Source organism: Pelodiscus sinensis, chromosome 31, assembly GCF_052426305.1.
Source record: "Pelodiscus sinensis isolate ZL-2025 chromosome 31, ASM5242630v1, whole genome shotgun sequence".
Lineage (NCBI taxonomy): Eukaryota > Metazoa > Chordata > Testudines > Trionychidae > Pelodiscus > Pelodiscus sinensis.
Genome location: NC_143082.1, coordinates 6,598,580 through 6,620,815, shown reverse-complemented (window position 1 = coordinate 6,620,815; position 22,236 = coordinate 6,598,580). Strand labels below are relative to the sequence as shown.

Below are 22,236 nucleotides of genomic sequence, written 5' to 3'. Positions count from 1 at the left end.
TGAGAAGCTATAAACTCCCTTCTGTGTGCCCAAGGCCCAGTGTTCAAATATCATGACTCTGTTCTCAAAAACGTGAGACTAGCTTAAAAGTGATTTTTAATAAACATGATTTTATTCAACGTTTTATTTGCTTTCTGATTCACAAGCCTTTAGGATTGGTGTTGTTCGGCTTCTCTCTGCAGCCATGAAGGCCAAAACCTTATTTTATTTTATTTTTTTTAAAGGAAGCAGAGATGCTCAGGAAATCGCACGACTCCAGGAGCCGAGGCTTTGAGAAACACACCCAGTACTGTGAGCCTCAGGACAGAAGCACAAGAGCTGGGGACACGGCCAGATGGCATTCATCCCAAAGAGGGGCCCTCTAGCAGCACAGGACATGCAGAAAGCACATGTGCTCAGAACCCACTCGCTGGGAAGAGTGTCCCTAGTAAGCCCTAACGCTGCTCCTTGGGTCTCCCATCCAGGACTCACCTGGTTGGCTCTGCCTGGCTCAGGAGATACAAAAGACTCTCCTGAGCCCAGGATGGTATCAATAAAAAATTGGGAAGGGCCATTTCACTCCTCAGAGTCAGACTCTCAGGGCAGCTCCTGAGTGACAGGCTGCCCATACAGATGGAGGGGTGACTGGGACTCCCGGGGTGATCTGTGAAATGGTGAGAACAACCCTTCCTTTCCTACACACTCAACCATTTACAGATTCTTCAGGGAAGGGACTCTTGCACCTGGGCATATACAGCTCCTAGCACAGGGGGGACCCGCATCTCAGCTGGAGATTTCTAATCCACACAATAAGATTCCTCCAGGGATCCTGAGTGGTTCAAACAGGAATGTAAAGGTTATGGGGTTTTTTAATGTAGAAGACAGATTTAAAAAAAATGCTAAAATTGTTAGATATCATGTAACTGAATAGTCATGTAACCACATGAAATCTTAGCAGTTACATGATTATTCGACAGTCCCTGAGGGCAGGGCCGGCAGCCAGTGTGCTCCCAACCCTACTCCCAAGGAACCCCCTGCCATCCGTATCAGGAGGCTCCACCCTGCCCCCTGCACCCTCCATGCTGTTGCGTCTATCAGAGACGGCAGTGGTGGTAGGTGCAGGCAGATCTGGTGCTTGTGGTGAGCCTGCTTAAAAGCCAACTCTTTACAGACGCCAGCTCCGCTCCCCCCAGCTTGCTCTCTCTGATACAGAGGCAGCAAGCAGGGGGTGAGGGGGGAAGAGGGGAGTATATGTATTCAACAAGATTAACCAATAAGCCAAGGCTTATCAGTTAATTGTATAGTCAGCACCACGCTGACATCCCTAAAAAATACCTCCCACTTTGGTGCTAAGCTACTCGGTGGCCATCCACCATATTTAATTTGAGGCTGTGCCATCGACATGGCATCTAAGCCTTCACCCCCAAAAAAGCCCCTCTTGGCTATCAAGTAGTGCCCAGCACTCAAAGAAAAGGCATGTTAGCTCAAATGTCCTGCCCAAATTCAACATGGAAAAATTACATTTGGCCTTCCTAAAATTCCTGCTGTAGTTTCAACTGGACACAAGATTCTTCTTCACTTGCTAACTAACAATGCTCAGAGCACACTCTCCGTGTGTGCTGTTCAGCGGCTGCTGCGTTCCAGCCCAGAGATGGCTGTGTGAGGTGAAGGCGACAACTGCCTACCTCTAGTCTAGGGTCCACGTGTTTCATACTTACCTGCTAGAAAGCCTCAGATGGCAGGCACAGTGGTGCAAGCTATTCTTAATGCTGCTGCTAGGTGTAAATGGCCGTGTATGCTTGATCAACGGTGGTGGTAGCAGGTGAATATGGGAACGATGGGGGAGGGGAGGAGGAGAAGACAGACAGCAGGGAAGTCAGACAGGTGGCATTTCTATGCAGTTGAAGGAAGCGGTAAGGAAATGATGCAGGAAATCCAAGCAGCGATGATAAAAAGTTTGGTACCTGCTCGTTGGGACGGAGCGGGAGCAGGGCTTAGAGTGATCACAATAACTGGATTGGGAAAAGGAAGAAAAAAAACAACACGATAAATCACAACAGAAACAATTGAGTCATCAAAAGAAATCAAATCATATTCCGGACAGGGGGCGAATTGATTCTGGGGTGAGGGATGGAGAATGGTGAGAAACCAACAGAGGGCGACAGACAAGGTGAAAAATGGGATGCATCATACAGTGAAGTACCTCACAGCCCTGGGCAGCCATTCCCCAAGTGTCTCAAATGTGCAGGCAGCAGCTGTTCCCTTCCCATTTCCTTCCACTGCAGCAAACTCTCTGTAGCCCACTCAGCCATACTGGTGCTCCAGCCTCCCTGCTCCTTTCTTGAACCGCACCTGTCACCTCCTTCCCATTAGGTCAGGCGAGCTCTGCCCCATCACTATGCTCAGGCTACTTACAGTTCAGAGAGGCTTGTGATTCTACCTCCTTCCAAACAGAGTTTGCAGGATTATTCCAAGTCCAGAAGGAACCATTGTGAGGCTCTGGTCTGACCCACCAAACAACAGAGGCCACATTTCACCCACCCACCCAATCCCACAACACGTCCAATAACTTCTGGTTAAGCCAGGGCAGGTTCTTTTAGAAATATGCTGAATCTCGGAATTACAGACAGCCAGTGACAGAGAACCCACAATGGCCTTTGGTAAACTGTTCCAACTGTTAATTCCTCTGCACCTTATTCCTAGTCTGAATCTCTATCGTTGGATCAAGTGATGCCTTTAGTCTGTCAAAAAGCACTCCACTATCAGCTCTTATCTCCACTTCCACATCATGGTCAAGCCAACTCCTAACCTTTCTGACAACCTAGAAGACACCTCACATCTCTTCCAGACCCTCTTCCCAACCCTTTCCAGTTTTCAGCAGCCTTTCTGGGCTGTGGACACTTGAGCTGGAAGCGGTATCTGGTGAGATCTCACTGATGCCATTTACACAGGTAACACCATCTCCCTCCTCCTACTTGATAGTCTCCTACTTGTAAAGCTAAGGATCGCAACAGCTCTAAGCCACAGCATCACAAAGAGCTTGTGTTCAGCTGATCATTTCCCATGACTCAGAGTCCTTTTGGGTCTCCCACCCAGGACTGACCTGGTTTGCTGCTCTCCTGGAGACCGGCCCCCATCCCATAATGACGACCAACATTCTTTGTTCCTAGATGCAGATCTTGCATTGGGCTGCACTAAGAACATGTGCTGTTCCAACGAGTCCAGCTCACCGAGCAATCCCAAGTCCTTTGTATAACTGACCTGTCCTTACTCACCATTAAACCAAACTCTGCATCAGCTGCACGTTTCCTACACACATTTCATATTTTCTTCTGGATCACTGATAAATACACTGAATAGCATTGGTCCAAGAACAGATTCCTATGGGTCTCCACCACAAACACCCCACTGGATGACCACTCCCCCTTACCAATTATTTTTGGAGAGCTAGCAATTAGCCAGTGTCCAACCCACTTAACATGAGCTGCACCGATTTCACAGAGTACTAACATTCTACTTACACAAAGAACAGCTGAGATTGCGCAGATTCCCAGGCCAGAAGGGACCGCTGTGATCATTTGGTCTGGCCTCCTTTACATCACAGGTCAGAGAAATACCCCCAAATAATTCAGTGCAGATCTTTTAGAAAGCCACCCGAACTTGTTTTAAAAACCACCAGCAATGGAGACTTTACGCCAACCCTTGGTAAACTGTTCCAATGGTTAACTACTCTTGTTGTGTAAAATGTGCCCCTTATTGCCAGTCTGAATTAGTCTAGCTTCATTTTTGATCCTGGCTGCTTAACGTGGTACAGTTGCCAGACAGGATTAAGAGACAATAGCTCATCCCTGAATTCATCAGGTCAGGAAATTTTGCTTGAGTTTCTCTCCCACAGATGTAGGCAGGCATCTGTCAAATCATTTGCTGTAATTACAACCCCAGAAGGCTTTCGATGCCTGACTTTTCCACCCTTCCCCCAACCTGAAAAGACATGGCCTCCCCCACCTCACATCACCTTTCACTTCCCAGCTCAGCAAGCGCCTTGTAAAAAGATCAAAATAATATCCAGAGAACTGTAGGAGATCCCAAATTGGTAGCAGATGCACACGTAGGCACAAAGCACAGTTCTGCTCTGAAAAGCAATTTCTCTTACTCTGCAGGTCTGTTTCTGGGTATGCGCTGGAGTTCGATCTGGTGACTGAAATAACTAAAATAGATTTTCCTGCTTTCAACGCCTCCTAGACCCTAGGGAGAGCTGGATTCTCTTCCTTCTCGTGCATCACTCTGGATTGTTTAAGTCCCAATCAGTTTTGCCTGGGAAAACATGCTAAGGGGACAATGTAACACTGCATCCCATATTCTTCAGAGGGACATTAAGATAGGATTATGGCATGATTATGGCATAATTATGATGTGTTTTGTACAAGATGGTCCTGTGAGGTGTCGTTGGAAAAGTTATGATTTGCTGAATATGATTCCCTTATTTGTATGCATGTATCATTTTTGTATCAGAAGTTAGACTCGTAGACAATATTTATATTTCAAATGGCCCTACTCTGGAACCACCCACAGCCAGCCTCTCAGGTACAATGAAGCAGCCAGAGGGGGCTGATGGCCTATCAGCAAAGACAATGGACTGTAGACTATTGTAACCTTCCTGTGGGCGTTTTGGCCAGCCTGTAGGCAGGAACTGACATCATCTGTTGTTCCTTGCTCTGGAAATACCCAAGGAAAAGACTGAACGGGAGAAAGTGCTGGGCCCGTGTTAAACACATTTCTAGCCTGTGTATGAAACACCTGGGGATTCCAAACTGCTAAGCAAGTGTAGCTTGTGCCTCAAGAATCTGCAGCCTGTTTGTATCATCTGTCAGGGTAAGAGAATTAATTCAAATCCTAGCTTTCTAGTACATTAAGCTTTGTTTGTGTTTCTGTATATTTACTGTGTAATCTGATTTGAGTGAAGCGTGTGGGAACCGCAGCTCAGAGGGGCTGTTGCATTTCTTCTCTACAAAGAGAGGTGGGCTGGATAATAAATTCACATTGGCTGGAGTCTGGACCAGAGCAGAACAGTACTGCTCTGGGGTCTTAGACTGGGAAGTTGGTGATTATTTTGGCTGCAGCCTCTCTATTGCTGGCTCACATGCAGTGGCGGATCAGAGGCCTGCATGTAAACGCAGCTGGGTATGTTCCCTATCTGTGTGAATGTTGGTGGGAGTGTAAGATGGGGCGTGTGTCTGCAGCTTCTCACAGCAGCACAGTGAGAGGGAGCCCAGGCTAGTGGGACAGAGGGTTCAGTGGTACCCCAATTCCAGGGGGTACCACAGAGGCAATCCATCTCAGACAGGAACCACCAGGAGTCACTGGATTGCATATCTAGAGAGGATGCCCAAGGAATGGATCCATGATTATCCTCACAACTAAAGATGTAAGTGAGTAGTACCTAGGCTTATCGGGTAGTTGAGTGGACTACTCACATTGCCCTCCCCCACCTTGCTGCCTCTACCAGAAGCAGCAAGGGCGGGGGGAGCAGGAGCCAGTGCTGGGCAGAGTGGGGGGGGGGGGGAGTGAAGCCCTGTCCACAGCCAGCCCAGGCAGCCATGGACAGGGGCTGCTCCAGCCAGGAAAGCAGCCCAGCTCAGTCCCAGCTCATGCCAGGCCTGGGACCTACATTTAAACTGCAGAGCTGCAGCAGGGGTACCAAAAGCTGGACCAGCAGGCAGCCCAGCTCTTAGTATATTTAAACTGCAGACACGCAGTGGGGGTAGCTCCTGGACCCGGCATAAGCCGGGACCAAGCGCCTTCCCTTATCAACTAATCACGTAGTCGATAAAAATTCTATTGACTACATGATTAGCCAATTACCCGTCTCTTAACATCCTTGCTCAGAATCCAGGTTAAGTTTGCAGCACTGGTGGGGGAGGGGATACATCTGACTGTGAACTACAGACATAATACAGCCCCCTCCTCCGGGGCTACTGGGATGGTGATTTCTCGGTGGTTCGCCGAGTGGATGTGAATACACTTTCAAACAAGGAAGTGAGTGTCCGCAGCTCTTTCTGGTTAGTGCAAACAGCCCACCTTAGCCTTTGCTACGCCCACACAGTGAAACTGACATGCTTGTCTGAGCTGCAGCAGAGCAACTATTGTTACCACTAGATTATAGTAGCATCTAGCTCTCACTCAGCTTTCAAATCCCATTCTGCAGGATGCTGCACTAAGGATGCAAAACTAGACTCTGACCCCAAAGAGCTTATAGTCCATGATGCCACAAACGGAGCCTTGCAACCCATGTACCTGCTCTGCACTGGTCCTTCAGGCCCCGCTCCTGGAGTCACGTGTTTTCAGGAGTCTCCTCTTCTATTTTTAGAAAATAAACTAAGTTCTGGAGGGGGGGGGGGGGACTGAAAAAGTGACCTTCCTCCCCCAACAGTTCAAGAAACTCAAGGCAAATGAGAGACCACAACATTCCCCCCCCCCCCCCTCAAATCTCAAGTTTTTTATGCCAATCTCCTGCTTGGGAGGAGGGGTGGGCCTATGATTCTCATGGTAGGCAGTACCACAAATCACAAGATCAAAAAGTAGGAATAAGAATAAGGATTAACTTAGGCCAGATGTGGACACAGCTGGACAGCTCTACATTGGTTTGATTTCTTGTATATGTAAATAAGAAATATATAAATCAAGAGCAAAAATCGCCGCTGGCTTTCTCTCTTCTGGTTCCAAGGCTGGAAAGCACCACTTTGATCATGTGCATTACTGTGCAGTCTGACCTCCTGTATGGCATAGGCCACAGGCATCCCCCAAATAATTCCTTTTGAAGAAGAACTGATCTTTTTTTTAAAAAAAAAGCATCCAATAGGATTTTAAAACTGCCAATCATGGAAAACATTAAAAAAAAAAAAAGAGAGAGAGAGAAAAGAAATGGAACAAAAATATAATGAAAACCCAAGCAAGGTCAGTTCCTGACCTAGCTGTCAAGGCCTTCACTAGACGGCAGGATGTCCTTGGTCAGGGCCATGATCAGGCTTGGCTTATGGGAACAGCAAGCTATGGACAGGAATAAATGGTCACGTTGTACTTCTCCCAGTGTCTGCAAAGATGGAATTAAAAAAAGAAAAATTGATAGAGACTCCACCACTGCCCTTGGTAAATTGTTCCCTTACTGTTGAAAAAAAAAATCTACACCTTAAGTAGGATCTACCCTTATCTGTTACACTGAAGAGCTGTTTGTCAAATACCTGTTCCCAATGTAAGTACTTACAGCCTATGATCAAGTCATCCCTTAACCTTCTCTTTGTAAAACTAAGCAAGTTGAGCAGCTTGAACCTCTGAGCTGGCATTTTCCTGTGGGCATCCCTGGAGCTCAACGAGGGATCTAAAGCAAAACCGGATTTGTAGACTATTTTGGAGGGGATATTCCATGCCTAGAAGGAGCATAAACGTTTGTGGGAGAAGTGTTCACAACCTTTTTTAAAGAGCCGCCTTTCATCTCCCCTGCCCAGTTTCTTCACTCACAGGGTCTAGTAACAGACCTGCCACTTTCTATCCATTAGAAAGCATGTATCCAGGGCAAGCTGCTTCAGTCATTTCTTTCAACTGCTCAATTTGTGCTGTAGGTCAAGGCAGTGTTATTAGCACAAAAGGAGATGGTCTGCCATTCAAAAATTGTTATGCCATAATCACCCACTGATCTTCATCCTGTCCCAAATGGCAAACTATAATCACTTGTGAACAAAGGGAGCAGGGACTTACACAATCCCTGGTGCTGCATCTCGATAATAGCGGCCTCCAAAATTCCTTGCTTCAGGGTCAAGCTCACCCATTGCAATAGCAAGTTTCATCAAATGCCGCACTGAATCTCGGATCCAAAGAAACCAATTTTCTACTCTCTTCTCTCCTTGCTCAACAGCTCTTGGAAATGTTCACACTTTACTTCGAGGAATGATTTGACATTGTTATTTCAGCCCATTTGATTGCCTGTTTTCTACCTTCTCCTTGAGCTCAGCAAGTCAGAAAAAACTCACAGTGGCCACTAGCGCATCCATTTGCAGATAGTGACTTTCAGGTTTACAGCAGAACTAGAAGATTTACCCAGCATTGCTCAGGTCCCTAACTCAAATACAGGCAGTCCCCGAGTTACGCGGATCCGACTTATGTCGGATCCGCAGTTATGAACAGGGCTTTTCTCGCCCCGGAGGACAGGAGCGGCGGGACGCCCAGATGCGCCACGGTCCTGCCGCCCGTGTCCTCCGGGGCGAGAAAAGCTGCTCCGTATCTCCCTGGTCTGCTGGGGGGGTAGCCGCCAGCTCCCCCCAGCAGACCAGGGAAACGGGGAGCAAAGCCGCGGAGGACCCGGGCGGCGGGACCGCGGCGCGTCTCGGTCCCGCCGCCCGCGTCTCCCTGGTCTGCTGGGGGGGAGAGGGGGTGCGCAGCTAGTGCGCCCCCCCCTCCCCCAGCAGACCAGGCTTTTCTCTGGACACCTGTGGTAGAGCAGCTGGGGTGCTGCTGGTTTCTCCGGACACCTGTGGTAGAACGCTCTGGGCGCTACTGGACCAACCCGGCAGCACCCCAGCTGCTCTGCCCCAGGCGTTCTGATTCAGCCGCTGCTGGTCAGTTTCAGCAGCAGCTGACTTGGGGACGCCTGGGGCAGAGCAGCTTGGGTGCTGTTAGGTTGGTCCAGTAGCGCCAGATTAAGAACCCCAGGCGTCCCCAAATCAGCCGCTGCTGAAACTGACCAGCGACTGACTACAGGAAGCCCGAGACAGAGTTGCTCTGCCCCGGGCTTCCTGGAATCAGCCGCTGATCAGTTTCAGCAGCAGCTGACTTGGGGACGCCTGGGGTTCTTAAGTTGAATCTGTATGTAAGTCAGAACTGGCGTCCAGATTCAGCCTGTTGAAACTGAGCAGCAGCTGATTCCAGGAAGCCTGGGGCAGAGCATTGGTCATTTTCAGCAGCGGCTGAATCTGGATGCCAGTTCCGACTTACATACAGATTCAACTTAAGAACAAACCTACAGTCCCTATCTTGTACGTAACCTGGGGACTGCCTGTAAGTTGCTTTTCTTCATTTAAATCATTGCTCTGGGGTGGGGCTGAGGAGGAGTGAGTATATGAGCTGACATGGGGAGTGAGTATTACCCCAGCCCTTTCTCATCTCAGCAGCTTGGGGCCAGGCGAGAAGTACCTCTCCATGGCCACTGCAGCTCCAGTGGCCACTGCCAGGGGAGGGATGCATGGGGACAGACGGATGGACACACACAAACTCTCTGAAATATATACTAGAGAGCTGTCCCTTTCTCCACCTCTGCCTCCTGCTGGCCCAAAGGAGTTACAGCTGTCCTGGACCCCATCTCTGGCCCTTTGCTGCCCCCTGTCATCATTCTGCCCTCCTGCCAAATCCCTCCCTTTCAATTTTATGAGAAACAATCGAATTCCACACACACCCCATTATCCTGGCACAACCAGCCGGATGAGACTGCTGCATACCACATTTAGGGGTCCTAGTTCTTGCCGTTTAAGTGGAACAAACGGACTCACGGATGGACGAACAGACAGAGGCTCACATTTCTAAAACAGACGGTGCTAGAAGACTTGTCCAGCATTGCCTGCGTTTACCCCAGGGCAGGGGGGAGGCCCACGCAGGCCGCCTGCTGGCTTCTGCCTGGGGTTGGGGTGGGAAGCAAAAGGGTTTGCACGGGCTGCCCACCGGCTTCTCCTCGGGGCCAGCCCAGAGTGGGAGGGGGCGGGTCCTCAGGGCTGCCCAAAGAGATGAGAGCGGTGCTGCCAGGGCAGCAGTAGCGGCTGGGCTCCTGCAGCCCCAGGTAAGCCCCAGAATCCAGGTAAGCTATTGGGAGGAGGCAGTGGTGCAAGGAAAGGAGAGGGCAGGAGGGAGCCACTGGTCTCTGTAGGAGCCATGGGGAGGGGGAGGGAAGCTCCTAGCTCCCTGAAGAAGCCACATAGGGTAAGGAGGGAAGACCCCAGCTCCAGCAGAAGCTGGGAGGAGGTCTCAGTTACATAGGGCTACATAATTTGTAAGGAGGGCCCTGTGCTGTGGGTCATGGGAGCCAGCACAAAGGGGGGGGGGGGGGGGGGAAGAGAGAGAGAGAGCAGACACCCTGCACAGAACCTTGCCCATGGCCAAGAACATTCAGAGCCCTTCCCCCAGCTGGCCACTGTCTTACTGGTATGGCCTCCCTGCTGCGGTCACTCTGCAGTATGACTTTCCTTCCTAGCAGCCCCCTCTCTTTCAGTGTTATGGAAAACAATCCCATTCCAGGCAGATCCCATTTTCCTGGCACAGCCAAACCCTGACCTGGCTTTAAGTTAGGACAAGAGGAAGCACCATTCCAAATTTTGTGCGCCTAGCTCTTACCGCTTAGGAGGAGTTCTTGAACAGACAGATTCACAACTGGACAGACAGATGCACATTTCTAACTTATATAGACAAATGACAGAATAAGAGCAGTCTGGAACAACCTTCCGAAAGGAGTAAAGAGAAGTAACTACTTAATTAGTTTTAAGATGGAGCGTGATGAATTAATGAACAGGATAAGCGACAAGGAGTCCTGTGGCACCTTATAGGCTAACAGATGTATTGGAGCATAAGCTTTTGTGGGCAAAGACCCACTTCCTCAGATGCATCTGACAAAGTGGGTCTTTGCCCATGAAAGCTTATGCTCCAATACATCTGTTAGACTATAAGGTGCCACAGGACTCCTTGTCGCTTTTGCGGATCCAGACTAACACGGCTACCCCTCTGTTAATGAGCAGGATGATGTGCTTTCAACAGTAGGAGACTGGACTTCTTGAACTAGGAGGACCCTTCCCATCCTATACTCCTAAGCCACTCTCAACCTGAATTTAACACTGATAAAGTAAAATGAGTTGGCCAGCTTCATCCAGAACCACATCAGAGCTATCTCCTTGCAGTTCCTATTGTCTAATAAACCCAAACCCACTAATGGTTCATTCCCATCTCTTCAATAGCCAATGAATCCACCAATCAGCACACACCTTTAATTGTTCCATCCATTCTCCTTTCCCTTGTATGCGTCTTGACAGCTGTCTAATTCTCTACTTGTTTTTTAATAGACCTAACAAATCTCTTAATGTTCTCACAGCTTTCCTTTAGAATAGCAGGGCAATTCCTTCTCAGGAAGCAATCAGAGCCCAATGTTTTAAAACATCTTCCTCACTGATGTTAAGTTCAGAGAAATACTTCACAGAAAAATTACTGTTCAAGAAATGAACAAAGGTAACACCCAAACAATTCAGCAGCCTGAGCATTGCTTGTGTTTTCCGGCTTTTCACCAGAGAACATCTCTCTCTGGTTTACTCAATTTAACCCAACAGCAGGAGGGAATGTCCCACTGTTTTAGATTGTGAAGATACATGGAGGGGAAGGAAGGTGTCTCTGGTCTGCCCATCCACCAGCTGGTCACAGAATTCAGGCCCTGTCACTTGAAGAAAGGGCTCGCTGAGTTAGGAGAAATATAAAACTAAACTCGGCAGTTCAATAGGCCAGATTCTGTCACAATGCAGCAATCTACACATCCATTCCATGAAGTCGGTAGCTTGATCCTATAAGCCTCCCTTTACTGAAGTGTGCTGTCCTGCTGACTTCAATGGGATTACTCACCGAGGGACGGCTGCAGGATTAGGCCCAGCAAGTTGCTTTTGTTCCCCTTCAAGCACAGACCACGTTCCACAGGCAACAAAGCTCAGCAGCCTAACAGGCTGGTTCCGGAGAAAAATCCTTGGCTAAGGCTGTAGAACGTGGGTGGTTGCAGCAGCTAAACTCCTACCCTGGCTCCTGCCACAGAGCCTGCAACTAAATTATCATCACTTCTTCCAGAGCCACAAGGCTATCTGAGAAAAAAAAAAAAGACAGCACCAACAACACAACCGAAAAGCTCAGTCACTTCTGGGGGAGTTTCTCCTGGACCAATCGGCCTTGTGCTAACTAGCCCAGGCACAGGTGCTCTTGGGGGAGGAAGACATTTCCCAAGCTCCTCAACTCTCTCTGATTCGTTCAGCTGCATATTAAGGTGTGGCTAGAGTCAGTAGGGTAACTGTGTCTCAACAATCCCTCTTTGGTCACTTATAAGTGTCACCTCCCTCTTCCTCTTGCAACCCTTTGCAGTGCCACATCTGTCAGAAGATCCTTGGGACTGGTCCCTAAAGCACCACGTGTGCTGAAGCCACAGTAGATATAGGATGCTCCTCTGACTCAGATTCATAAGACTGGAAGGGACAACTGAGATCATCAAGCCTGATCTCCTACCTGACAAGGGAAGAGAATTCCACCCTGTGATTGCTGCATTACCTTGTTAGCAAGCTGTCCTACCCACCAATCAAGCTAAGTTTTCTTCGGTTTCACCTCATGGCTTCTATGTACCACACTGAATTCTTCCTCTCTTCTGGCGAGCAGACTTTCCCCCTTCTCTACACATCTGTATCTCGCAGATGTGTAGTGCACCTTTGTACGAGGTCTTGATTTAAGATACTGTTTCTACTGCCCAAAGTAAACATCACCCCCACTAATTGTGCAGAGCTATGGAGCAGGAGCTGGATTCTGTTCTGCTTCATGCATCAATTGTTCAGCATGATCACTATTTATTATAGGTGACAAGAGCCAGTGGCAGAAAGAACCTAGTAGATTTTTCCACATCTAGCTCCATACTCAGAAGGTCCTTATACATGTAGTATCTGAGCAGCTACAGCTCCATTGCTGTCTGACTAAAAGGGAAAAGTCACTTCTGATCCCATTCAATTTGGATATGGGGCAGAGAGAGTAAAAAAGAGCACGATGTACAAAGTAAAACAGCACTAGGAGGTCAAGCTGGCGGTCTTGGTTCTTCTTACCCTTGAAAAGATGCAACATTTCTGCCAGCTGCTATGGGTGCATGGCCTGCACAAGTCACCAGAGGGTAATGCCAATGGTCCAAACATCTCTCAATCCTGATTTCACAGCATGGAATCTCAGCAAACACTCTGGACAGCAACAGTACCCCAGAGCCCTCAAACCGAGTGGACAGATTCTCTCAGACTGTCCATTCCCTGGACACTACTTCATAGAGTTTAAGGCCAGAAGAGACTATTCAATCCTCTTGTCTACCACAGAACATTAAATTTCATCCAGTTACCCCTGTAATGAATTTAATAGCTTGGATGAAATTACAGCATTTCAGTCCTCAGAGGACTGAACTGTTGTGTGTCATAGGCAGAGACCAGGCAAGACCAAGGTCCCGTCAAACCCTCTGCAGTGGCAATGAATCATTTACATGAGACCTGCCCAGATGATCCCAGCAGGCAACCTATACTCCATACAGTAGAGAAAGGTGGAAAAACCCTACAGTATATATTAGATGCCTCAATTGTTCAACCTGGTTATAAGACAATGAAAGGGGAAAAGTCTGCTCGCCAGAAGAGAGGAAGAATTCAGTGTGGTACATAGAAGCCATGAGGTGAAACAGAAGAAAACTTAGCTTGATTTGAACTCCCGTAAGTGTAAGAGTCTACTCATACAGATCTTTTTAAGAACATAAAAATGGCCATACTGGGTCAGTCCAATGGCCCATCTAGCCTAGAAGCCTGTCTGACAAAAGGCAGTGCAAAATGCATCAGGGAACGAACAAAATAAAATGACTGAGTAATCACAGTCCCAGCTTCTGAAAGTCAGAGGCTTTGTCCCTCACCACCTTGGCTAACAGCCACTGATGAACCTATCCTCCATCAACTTATGGAATATTTTTTTAACCTCAGTTATACTTCTGGCCCTTATAACACTCCCTGAAAACAAGTTCCACTAGTGGACTGCATGTTGGGTGAAGAAGTACGTATATTTGTTTAAAATCTGCTGTCTATTCATTTCATTGGGTGAATCCTGATTCTTGTGTTATGTGAAAGGGTAAACACCACATCCTTCATCACTTTCTCCATACCATTCCTGGTTTTACAGGCTCTCTCTTTTTCAAGCTGGCCGGTGCCCAGTCTTTTTTATTCTCTCTCATACAGAAGCTGTTCCATACACCTAAATTTTTCTTGCCCTTCTTTTCGTGGCTCAGGTTGTAAGATGCTACAGGCACTGGATCCATTACAAAAGGGAACTGTTATTTTTCCAGATTTAAGAGGATAACACCAGGACAAGAATCATCCTGATCTGGATTCCTGAGAAACACCTGATATTATTAAATGCTATTTTTGCTTTTCAACACTTGCATTTCTGCAATTTGAATGAAATTGAATTTCAGATTCTGGTCAGTTTCACTTTCATTTGTAGCTGGTTTCACTTTTCAGTTCTTAGATGTATTGTTGGGCTTGCAAACGGGAATATTTGCCATCCGAAGGGAGGAAAACAACCATTTTCTTTGATTTAAAGATAAACCATAATAAACCTTAATAGTAGATTTTGTATCTTTTTTGTAAGAATCACCAAAAATACTTCTGGGTTAGTACTGACAAGTAGCTCTAAAAAACATTTGCAGAACAAGAGTTTGGTATATAGACAAAACCCACCTGAACTGATATTTTTACTGTATTCTACACTCTGACACCACATCAGGGTGTTCCCTAGGCAGCATGTTCCAGCCACAGAGTGTGATGCACTGAACAAAGGATGGCCTGGCACTGGTGAATCCTAGGTTCTATTTGTGGCTCTGTCATTAACCTGCTGGGTACCCTTGACCCTGTCACTTAGCCTCTATGTGCTTCTGTTTCACCTTGGCCGTCAAGATTATAAACTTCTCAGGACAGCAACTGTCACTTGCTATGGACAAAAAGCAACATGAGGCCCCCTTCTGAGTTAGGGCATGCAGTAGGGATATGGGGCTGCTGGCTCCCAGCCCAGGAAGGCTTGGAGTCGGCCACCTTGTGTGTGTGGGAGGGGCGGGGGGGGGGGGGGGAAGAGCGAAAGGGAAGGGAGAGGGCCATAACCTGGAGTTTGCAGCCTCGCATGAGTAGGGGCAGGGCCGCTGGTTTCTAGCTCACACAGGCTCAAAGCCAGCACAAGGTCACAGGCCCTGCCTACAACACGGAGGCCACTCCAGCCCAGCCGTGATAAGCGAGGGGGCCACTCCAGCCCAGCGAGCTTGAACGACTCCTCTACACATTCCCATTTAATCAGTTAATTGGTGAAATGTAGTGTTTAACTGGTTAACTAATTAAATGGGCTCATACATCTCTACCATGTAGGTGCCTCTAAAATATACCCTAAAATGCCCTACAAATTGTATTTGGTAAAAAAGCTCATTTCTTTCTTCGTCATTAATGCTACCAGAGCTTCTAACAAGTGAGATGATTTTTAAAGTCCAATTTACTTGTTACTATTTATGCTGATTGCTTTCTTATTTAACTCAACATGGGCAACGTAAAGGCAATTACAGTTTGTCTCTCTTGCAGGTTCTCAGCCATGGGTTGCACACACATCATGTTTAGACATGAAGCGTTTAGAATTCCCACTTCATTTTAAGCCAAAAATGGTATTATTTTTACAAAACCTGAATTAGGAGCCAAATTTGTTTTCTTTATTCCATCACACTCTCCCTTAACACTGTGCAGCTCAATCCATTAGCATGGCTGTCGTCCACCATCACTCGAGACAACTGTTCTGGATACTAACACATCAGTGGGCAGATCAGCATTCTGGCAGGGTTCTAGAATTCCCGGAACACAAAGTTTTCTTGAATCATGGCAAATCACCCATTGCCTATGCTAAGGGAGCTTCCAGGGAGCCCTTCAAACATTTCCATGAAAACCTCTTTGCTGAGCTTTTCGAACAAGCACAGCTGCGATTCCTATCTTGGCATTTCCAGCTCCCTCACCCAACAAGCCAAGGGTTCCAAACAAGCACCAACTGGCCAGCAACAGAACCCAAGCTTAGTAACCCGCCTACCCCACTTCTCACCATTACTAATTTTCAATCCCAAGGAAGCAACACGCCAACATTCTTCAAAAGTGCAGGACACAGCAAAGCCTTCCTGCTTTTCCAGTCCAGCATGATTAAAGAAGGGGTGGGAAACCTTTCTTGGATTGGAATCACACACAAGTGAGAAGCAAAATAAAATAAAATAAAATAACCCTCGTTGACCTGGCCTCTTAAGTCAGGAGGGGAGGGAAAAGTCTCATTATACAGGTCCCAGCTGAGAAGCAGGAGAAAAAAAAAAAAAAAAAAAAAAGACACTCCCCTCAAGCTCCAGCCCCACAGAAGATTGGGGGGGGGGGGCAATTGGTGGAGGCACAGGGACTCAGGGCTTATCCCGATGGCTAGGTTAACTCTTTAGTGGCCCAAAGCTCAGAGCAAAAATGAGGGGCTCACAGTGGGGGGGGGGGGCGCTGCCAGGGAGCAGACTGGAGGAAAGGGTGCAGAGCCTGGGAGGAAAAGCGAGAAGGAGGGTGTCGGAGTGGGTTGGGGGATAAGGGACCGGGTGCAGGATCTGGGCAGGAGGGAGGGTGCAGGAGTGAAGTGGGAGTGCAGGGTCTGGGCAAGAGGGAAAGAGCAGGAGCAGGTTGTGGGGACTAGGCTGGAGGAGGGTGCAGGAGCAGGGTGGAAGTCAGGGTGAAGAAGTGGTGTGGGAGTGCAGGAACAGGCTAGGGGTGCAAAGTCTGGGCAAGAGGAAGGTGCAAGAATGGACTGTAGACAGGGAGGCAGGGTCTGAGTAAGAAGTGAGCCACCAAAACTGTGGTGTTCAACACACTAGCCACTAGCTACATGTGGCTATTTGGCTGTTGAGTGTGGCTGATTCACTATAACTTCATAACTGGTTGGACACTACGGAACTAAAACAAGCACAGATTTCACTAAAGGATTTGGTCCTTTCTCCAAGCAAAATAAAAGCCCCAATAGGATGCTTCTAATCTATACTCTGTGGAGCACCAATGCAAGATTGCATCCTGCAATACGTTCTCCGGGGTTCTGTCCATTCCAGTGTAAATGTCACAGGAACATCTACCAGTTTTTCTTGGTGAGACTGTTGCAAAGGCTAATAGATCTCACAGGCAGAAAGTCTTCCCTTAACATGCAGCATATTCCTCCAAGTCATGCCCTATTGTAGCACTGTAAATAATTCCACTTCTTTGTTCCTATGCCCTTCTAATCCTTATAGGCTCATGAGCCCTTCCCCTAACTGTGGCCCTACAAAAAATGAGCAGTACTTTATACTGAGCAGTCTGGCTTCTATAGGTGTCAAAGGGCTTGGAAAAAAAAGAAAAGAAAAAAACCACACACCAATTACCCCTGCTGTAAAACGAGAATGAAGCGGTATGAAGAATGTAGCAGTACACCAAGTTTAGAACCCAGGCATCCTCAAGCATTGGGGCCTAGGTCTAAATGTCGAGACTGCTGTGCCCCGATGAGTGTACATCTCAGACATCATCTCGTCCACCGTTTCACCCCAGCAAACACCTGAAGAGCTGAACTAGTCCTGATCCAACACAATAGAATGGAACCATTTTTGACCAAATGAACTGTCAAAGCTAAAATATTTTACAGAGATGTATTGTTTTGACAATCATTTGGAACATTTTTCGGTCCAGGGCTTGAAAGACAGATCCTCACACTAGAACATGACAGCTAGAGCACTGGCCTGGGAATCCCAAGTTCAAGTCCTCAGTCTGCATGATACAGAGTAGAGATCCCAGATCTTTCTGAATCAGGTAGACCAGGGAGTAGAACATGGTTCTCTCACATTCCAGCCCAAAAACCCTACAAATACTTTCCTTGTTCCACAGTAACTAAGTAAAAGCTTTAAAAACTCTCTCAAACATAGTCCATATTTAGTGCATACAGATAAGCCTTTGAAAATTCTACTTGCCCTTAGCAAATAATTATTTCATCATTGCCATAATAAGGCTGAGCAAGTAGATTGGATTACTATATAGTAAGTAATTCAGAGGGGTGGCCGAGTTAGTCTGTTACAGGAAAAACTTTAAAAACAACAAATAGTTTAGTAACATTTTAAAAACTAACGTGTTTTAGTCTTTAAAGTGCTACTAGACTATTCATTGTTTTTTAGTGATAGAAATGTAGCCGTGTTAGTCTGGTGTAGCTGAAACAAAATACAGGACTATGTAGCACTTTAAAGACTAACAAGATGGTTTATTAGATGATGAGCTTTCGTGGGCCAGACCCACTTCCTCAGATCAAATAGTGGAAGAAAATAGTCACAACCATATATACCAAAGGATACAATTTAAAAAAATGAACACATAAGAAAAGGACAAATCACCCTTCTGTTCTGAAATGTGATTTGTCCTTTTCTTATGTGTTCATTTTTTTAAATTGTATCCTTTGGTATATATGGTTGTGACTATTTTCTTCCACTATTTGATCTGAGGAAGTGGGTCTGGGCCACGAAAGCTCATCATCTAATAAACCATCTTGTTAGTCTTTAAAGTGCTACATAGTCCTGTATTTTGTTTCATTGTTTTTTAAGTTTTTATATAGTAAATACCTATTATGATTGTCCAACGTTGGTATTGATCAGTTTAAGGTTAAATTTTCTCCCTCCCCTGTTCCCTTATTCCTTAAAACAAAACACACTCAGGTTAGCAGCCGACCAAGGGACAGTTTCAATGTGGTAACTACACAACTGATTGGGGAGCTCTGTGCCATTGTGGGAGAGACTTGAAGCAGCTGCTAAGAGTCTGCTTGACAAGTAGCTTTTGAACACTGATCATCTTGCAATCTTGCCAGAAATTATTACCTGATAGGTTAGTGGGCCAGTAGCAGAATTTAGCACTCCTAAGGCTTGTTGTGAACATATAATCACAACCATCATTTAATTACACAATCCTCAAATTATTTAAAAAGCCCTCATCTCCATAATATTTGGGCTACTCACACTAACAGATTTTATCTTCATAAAACCCCAGTACCACCTTACTGGACAATCAACATATTACAAATGGAAGACTGCGTTACTGGATAGATTAAGTCAAAGCCTGTGACTAAGGCATTCACTGAACTGAGATCTCTCAAGTCCTATTCTCCTATCAGAACATGCTTCCTACCTTCCATTCATATACACCAGACATTAGCGGTAAATGCATGTTCTTCCTCTACAGCTGGCTAGCCAGAACCAAAGGCAGAAAGGACACACAAACACTTCTACATCTAACTATCCCACATGATACATGTCAGTCAGTTGCACAATCTGCTTTTGGTAGACTCATATGTCACAAGTCAATTTGCACAAGCATGCATGCACAAACATATTCCCGATATGTTCCAAGCATAGTGGAAGTACCAGACAGATAAGAGACCGTCATTTCCACCCAAATCACTGCACATTCAGAACATTAAAAATCAGACTCTACCCCAATCATAAAGTATCATCTATCTTATTCTCAGACCCATCAATGTGCAATCTCTCTGAAGGCTCAGTAGATGACTATACCAAAAGCACTTTTTATCATTAATGTTGTCTCCAAACAAACAGGATACCACATACTAGATCAGCTCATGCTCTCCTTACTTACACAGCCAACAATCTCTCTCTTCTCATTATACAGGCCTGGTGGCAAAGGGCAATGCCCACTCTTGTCATCTCTAGCTGAACATCCCACTCCCACATACAATCCTTGCTGTACTGTATCCCATACTCCTTGAGAAGTTCCATATTCACCTCACCATTCCCTTTTCTCACAGAATAAGGGGAGCCCCTCCAATCATCCATGTGTAACCCAGACACCTAGTGTGGTTCACTGTCCCATGCAGTGGCACTTAGACCACAGCAACAGATAAGAACAAGAGACTTCTACAGCCTAAGCTGAGAGCCAGCTAGCTTTATAGCTCAAGCTGTAGAGGTTCCTATACTAAGCACCGGAGGTGGCAGTTACACATGCACCCCTCCATCCTCTCCACAGGATAAACTGCAAACCCAGACCCACCTATTCTCCTCCTTTCCTCACAAACTAAACTGGAGAAGTCACCCAGAGTGGAGTCTGCTAGTCCCACACACCACTCCTTTCCATCATGACCCACTGTGCTGCACAAGTCCACAAACCAACCTCTTCAGGCTCAACCCTTCCCTTCCCCAGAGACACCCCTTCCCCAAACATAGGCCCTTTTCCCTCGGATTCCGACCCCCCTCCCCTCCTCACCCATGGCCCTGACACCCTCCCTATCTCCCTTCTCCAACCCCCTCGCCCCCACAGATCCCTGTGGCCCCTGGCTACTCTCTCGCACCCCCACCTGACCTCCCCTATGCCCCTACCAATCTTTACTCGCAGGCCTCAAGCCCCGCCCCTCCCAGCCCCCCGTTAGGTCCCTCCCCTCCAGGACCCACCCCCTCACTTCAAGGCTTGCCACCCCCCACCCCTAGCCCTCAGGCTTCTCCGCTCGCGCTCCTGTCCTTCCGGGGTCCCCCCCGGCCCCCCGACCTCACCCCCGGAGCCCTCCCCTGTCAGCCTCGCCCCCCGCAGGCCCTTCCTCTCGCGGCCCCCCCTTACTGGGCCGGGCCCGGGCTGGGCTGATCTCCAGGTTCAGGTCGATCTTCCGCCGGGCCTCCCGGTTCTCCTGCTTCAGCTTGGCCTCCAGGCGGGACAGTTTCTGCTCCAGCGAGGACGCCGCCATCTTCCCCCCGGAGCCAGCGCCGCCTCGCAGCCAGAATACACAAACACCGCACTGCGCAGGCGCGGCATGAGCCCACCGAGCCGCCGTAAGCCTGAAGAGCAGGCGCGGGTTTGAACCTGCTGCGCCGCCGTAACTTCGCCACACACCCACCACCGATAAGGGACGTTGGCACGCATGCGTCATCGTCCGCGCCCCCCTATCCATAGAGCCGAGTCCCACGGACTGGTAAGGAACCCTCACGGGCCGTGGTGATCGCGCAGCGTCATCTGCTGGCAAAGTCCTCGCACTGCAGGTGCCGCTGGGCCTCCAATAGCTGAAGACTCCACTGCGCATGCGATTCTGGTGCCCTCTTGTGGCTGTTATTGGGTATTTCAGTCGACTCGGCCTGTCCCGGGCAATTCTTAGTGCGCACGCGCTCCTGCCTACCTGGCTGGGAGGATTCCTGGGCGTGGCCTTTAGGGAGACCCTTTTCCGTCCCACGTTCCCCTCCTCCTGCAGCCTGGGGACCCTGCTCCTCCCCCCCCCTTTTCCTGCAACTTGTAAACTCTCCCCTCCCCGGGGACGCTGCCCCTTCCTGCTCCTCCCCCAATCTAGGGACTCTAGCCCTTCCCCCTCAACTTTCCCACCCTGGAGATGCAGCTGAGTCTCACCCTAATGCCCATCTGGTGTGGCAGATCTTGTGTGGGTGGGGGGCAGCCCCAGTCTACTGGCATGAAGAATCCCTATAAATCTCCTGATTCAGGTGCCCTCCACCTCCTCTGTCAGGGAGTTGGGTCCCAAATAAACCTCATGTCCCCTAGCAAAATGGGGAGAGCGAGAGCGTGTGCATCATAGTGCATGTCACATAATAGCAAGACAGGTTGTGGCTCAGGGCCCCAAAGCCAGGGTCAGAATGGAGCAGACCAGTCTGAGCCACCTGAGGGGATGCTCTAGTACTTTTCATCCAACAGTGGGAGATGGACATGACAGTGGGGGTGAATGATGGAAGAAATGGATCTAAAACTCAGCAGGATCGGAATGAGGTGTCTCTGGTCCAGGTGAGATTCCCCACCTGGCAGAGTGCCTCCAAGTGTGGACCCAGCAATGTCTGATTGGGCTAGTTAAAAATGTGTCTGCTCCCGCAAAGGAGCCACAGAAAGTTGCTGGGCTGGTTGTCCCATCAAGAGCCTGATTTACCAGAGAACTCACAGCCAGATTTCACCTCATCCGAAATGGGTTCACCCCACCTTACCCTGGGGCGCATGCCCCATGAGGGCTTGTGCTGAGTTTTGTGGGACTGGATCCTGGTGTAGGATTTGGGCCTAGACTGCTTGTCTCACTCGGAGGAGAGCCCCAAAAAGTGCACTAAAATACGACTCTTTATTTTTAGGTTGTGTTAGATATTCCCTTGCTTGTCCTCCTGTGTGCACTTTATACCTGTGCCTAGTGATGCTCTAAGCTCTTGCTGCTCAGTAATTAACCAGTGGAACTCACTTCCACAAAGTACCATTGAAGCTAAGAAGATAGCAAGAGTCAAAGCAGGTTTGGATGTTTCCATGAGTAATAGAAACATTCAGAATTAGAATGACAAATATTATAACAGTGGAGTTTAGGGACAGATTTGCTGCTCCGGTTGGGGTCTAGGAGGAATTTTCCCCTGGTACTGAGGTTATTCCACTGCTCTCCGGATGGTGAGGAGGGAGGCTC

General features: G+C 48.0%; 1 protein-coding gene across 5 annotated transcripts in view; it reads right to left on the bottom strand.

Moving 5' to 3' along the window:
- The window catches only part of MAP2K7 (mitogen-activated protein kinase kinase 7), a 65,782-nt gene extending 45,121 nt beyond the window's left edge, over window positions 1-20,661 (bottom strand). Inside the window, exons 1-2 of one of the 5 annotated variants that reach the window (XM_075902189.2) lie at window positions 20,427-20,661; window positions 1,944-1,991 (exon numbers count right to left, since the gene is read on the bottom strand). In XM_075902189.2, coding sequence (XP_075758304.1) covers window positions 1,944-1,991; window positions 20,427-20,550 — 172 coding nt within the window. In that variant the 5' untranslated portion in view covers window positions 20,551-20,661. Of the gene's footprint in view, window positions 1-1,697; window positions 1,992-20,426 lie in introns of all 5 variants that reach the window. The other 4 variants (XM_075902191.2, XM_089774736.1, XM_089774735.1 and 1 more) reach the window with 4 other exon arrangements.
- Between the last annotated feature and the right edge of the window lie 1,575 nt (window positions 20,662-22,236).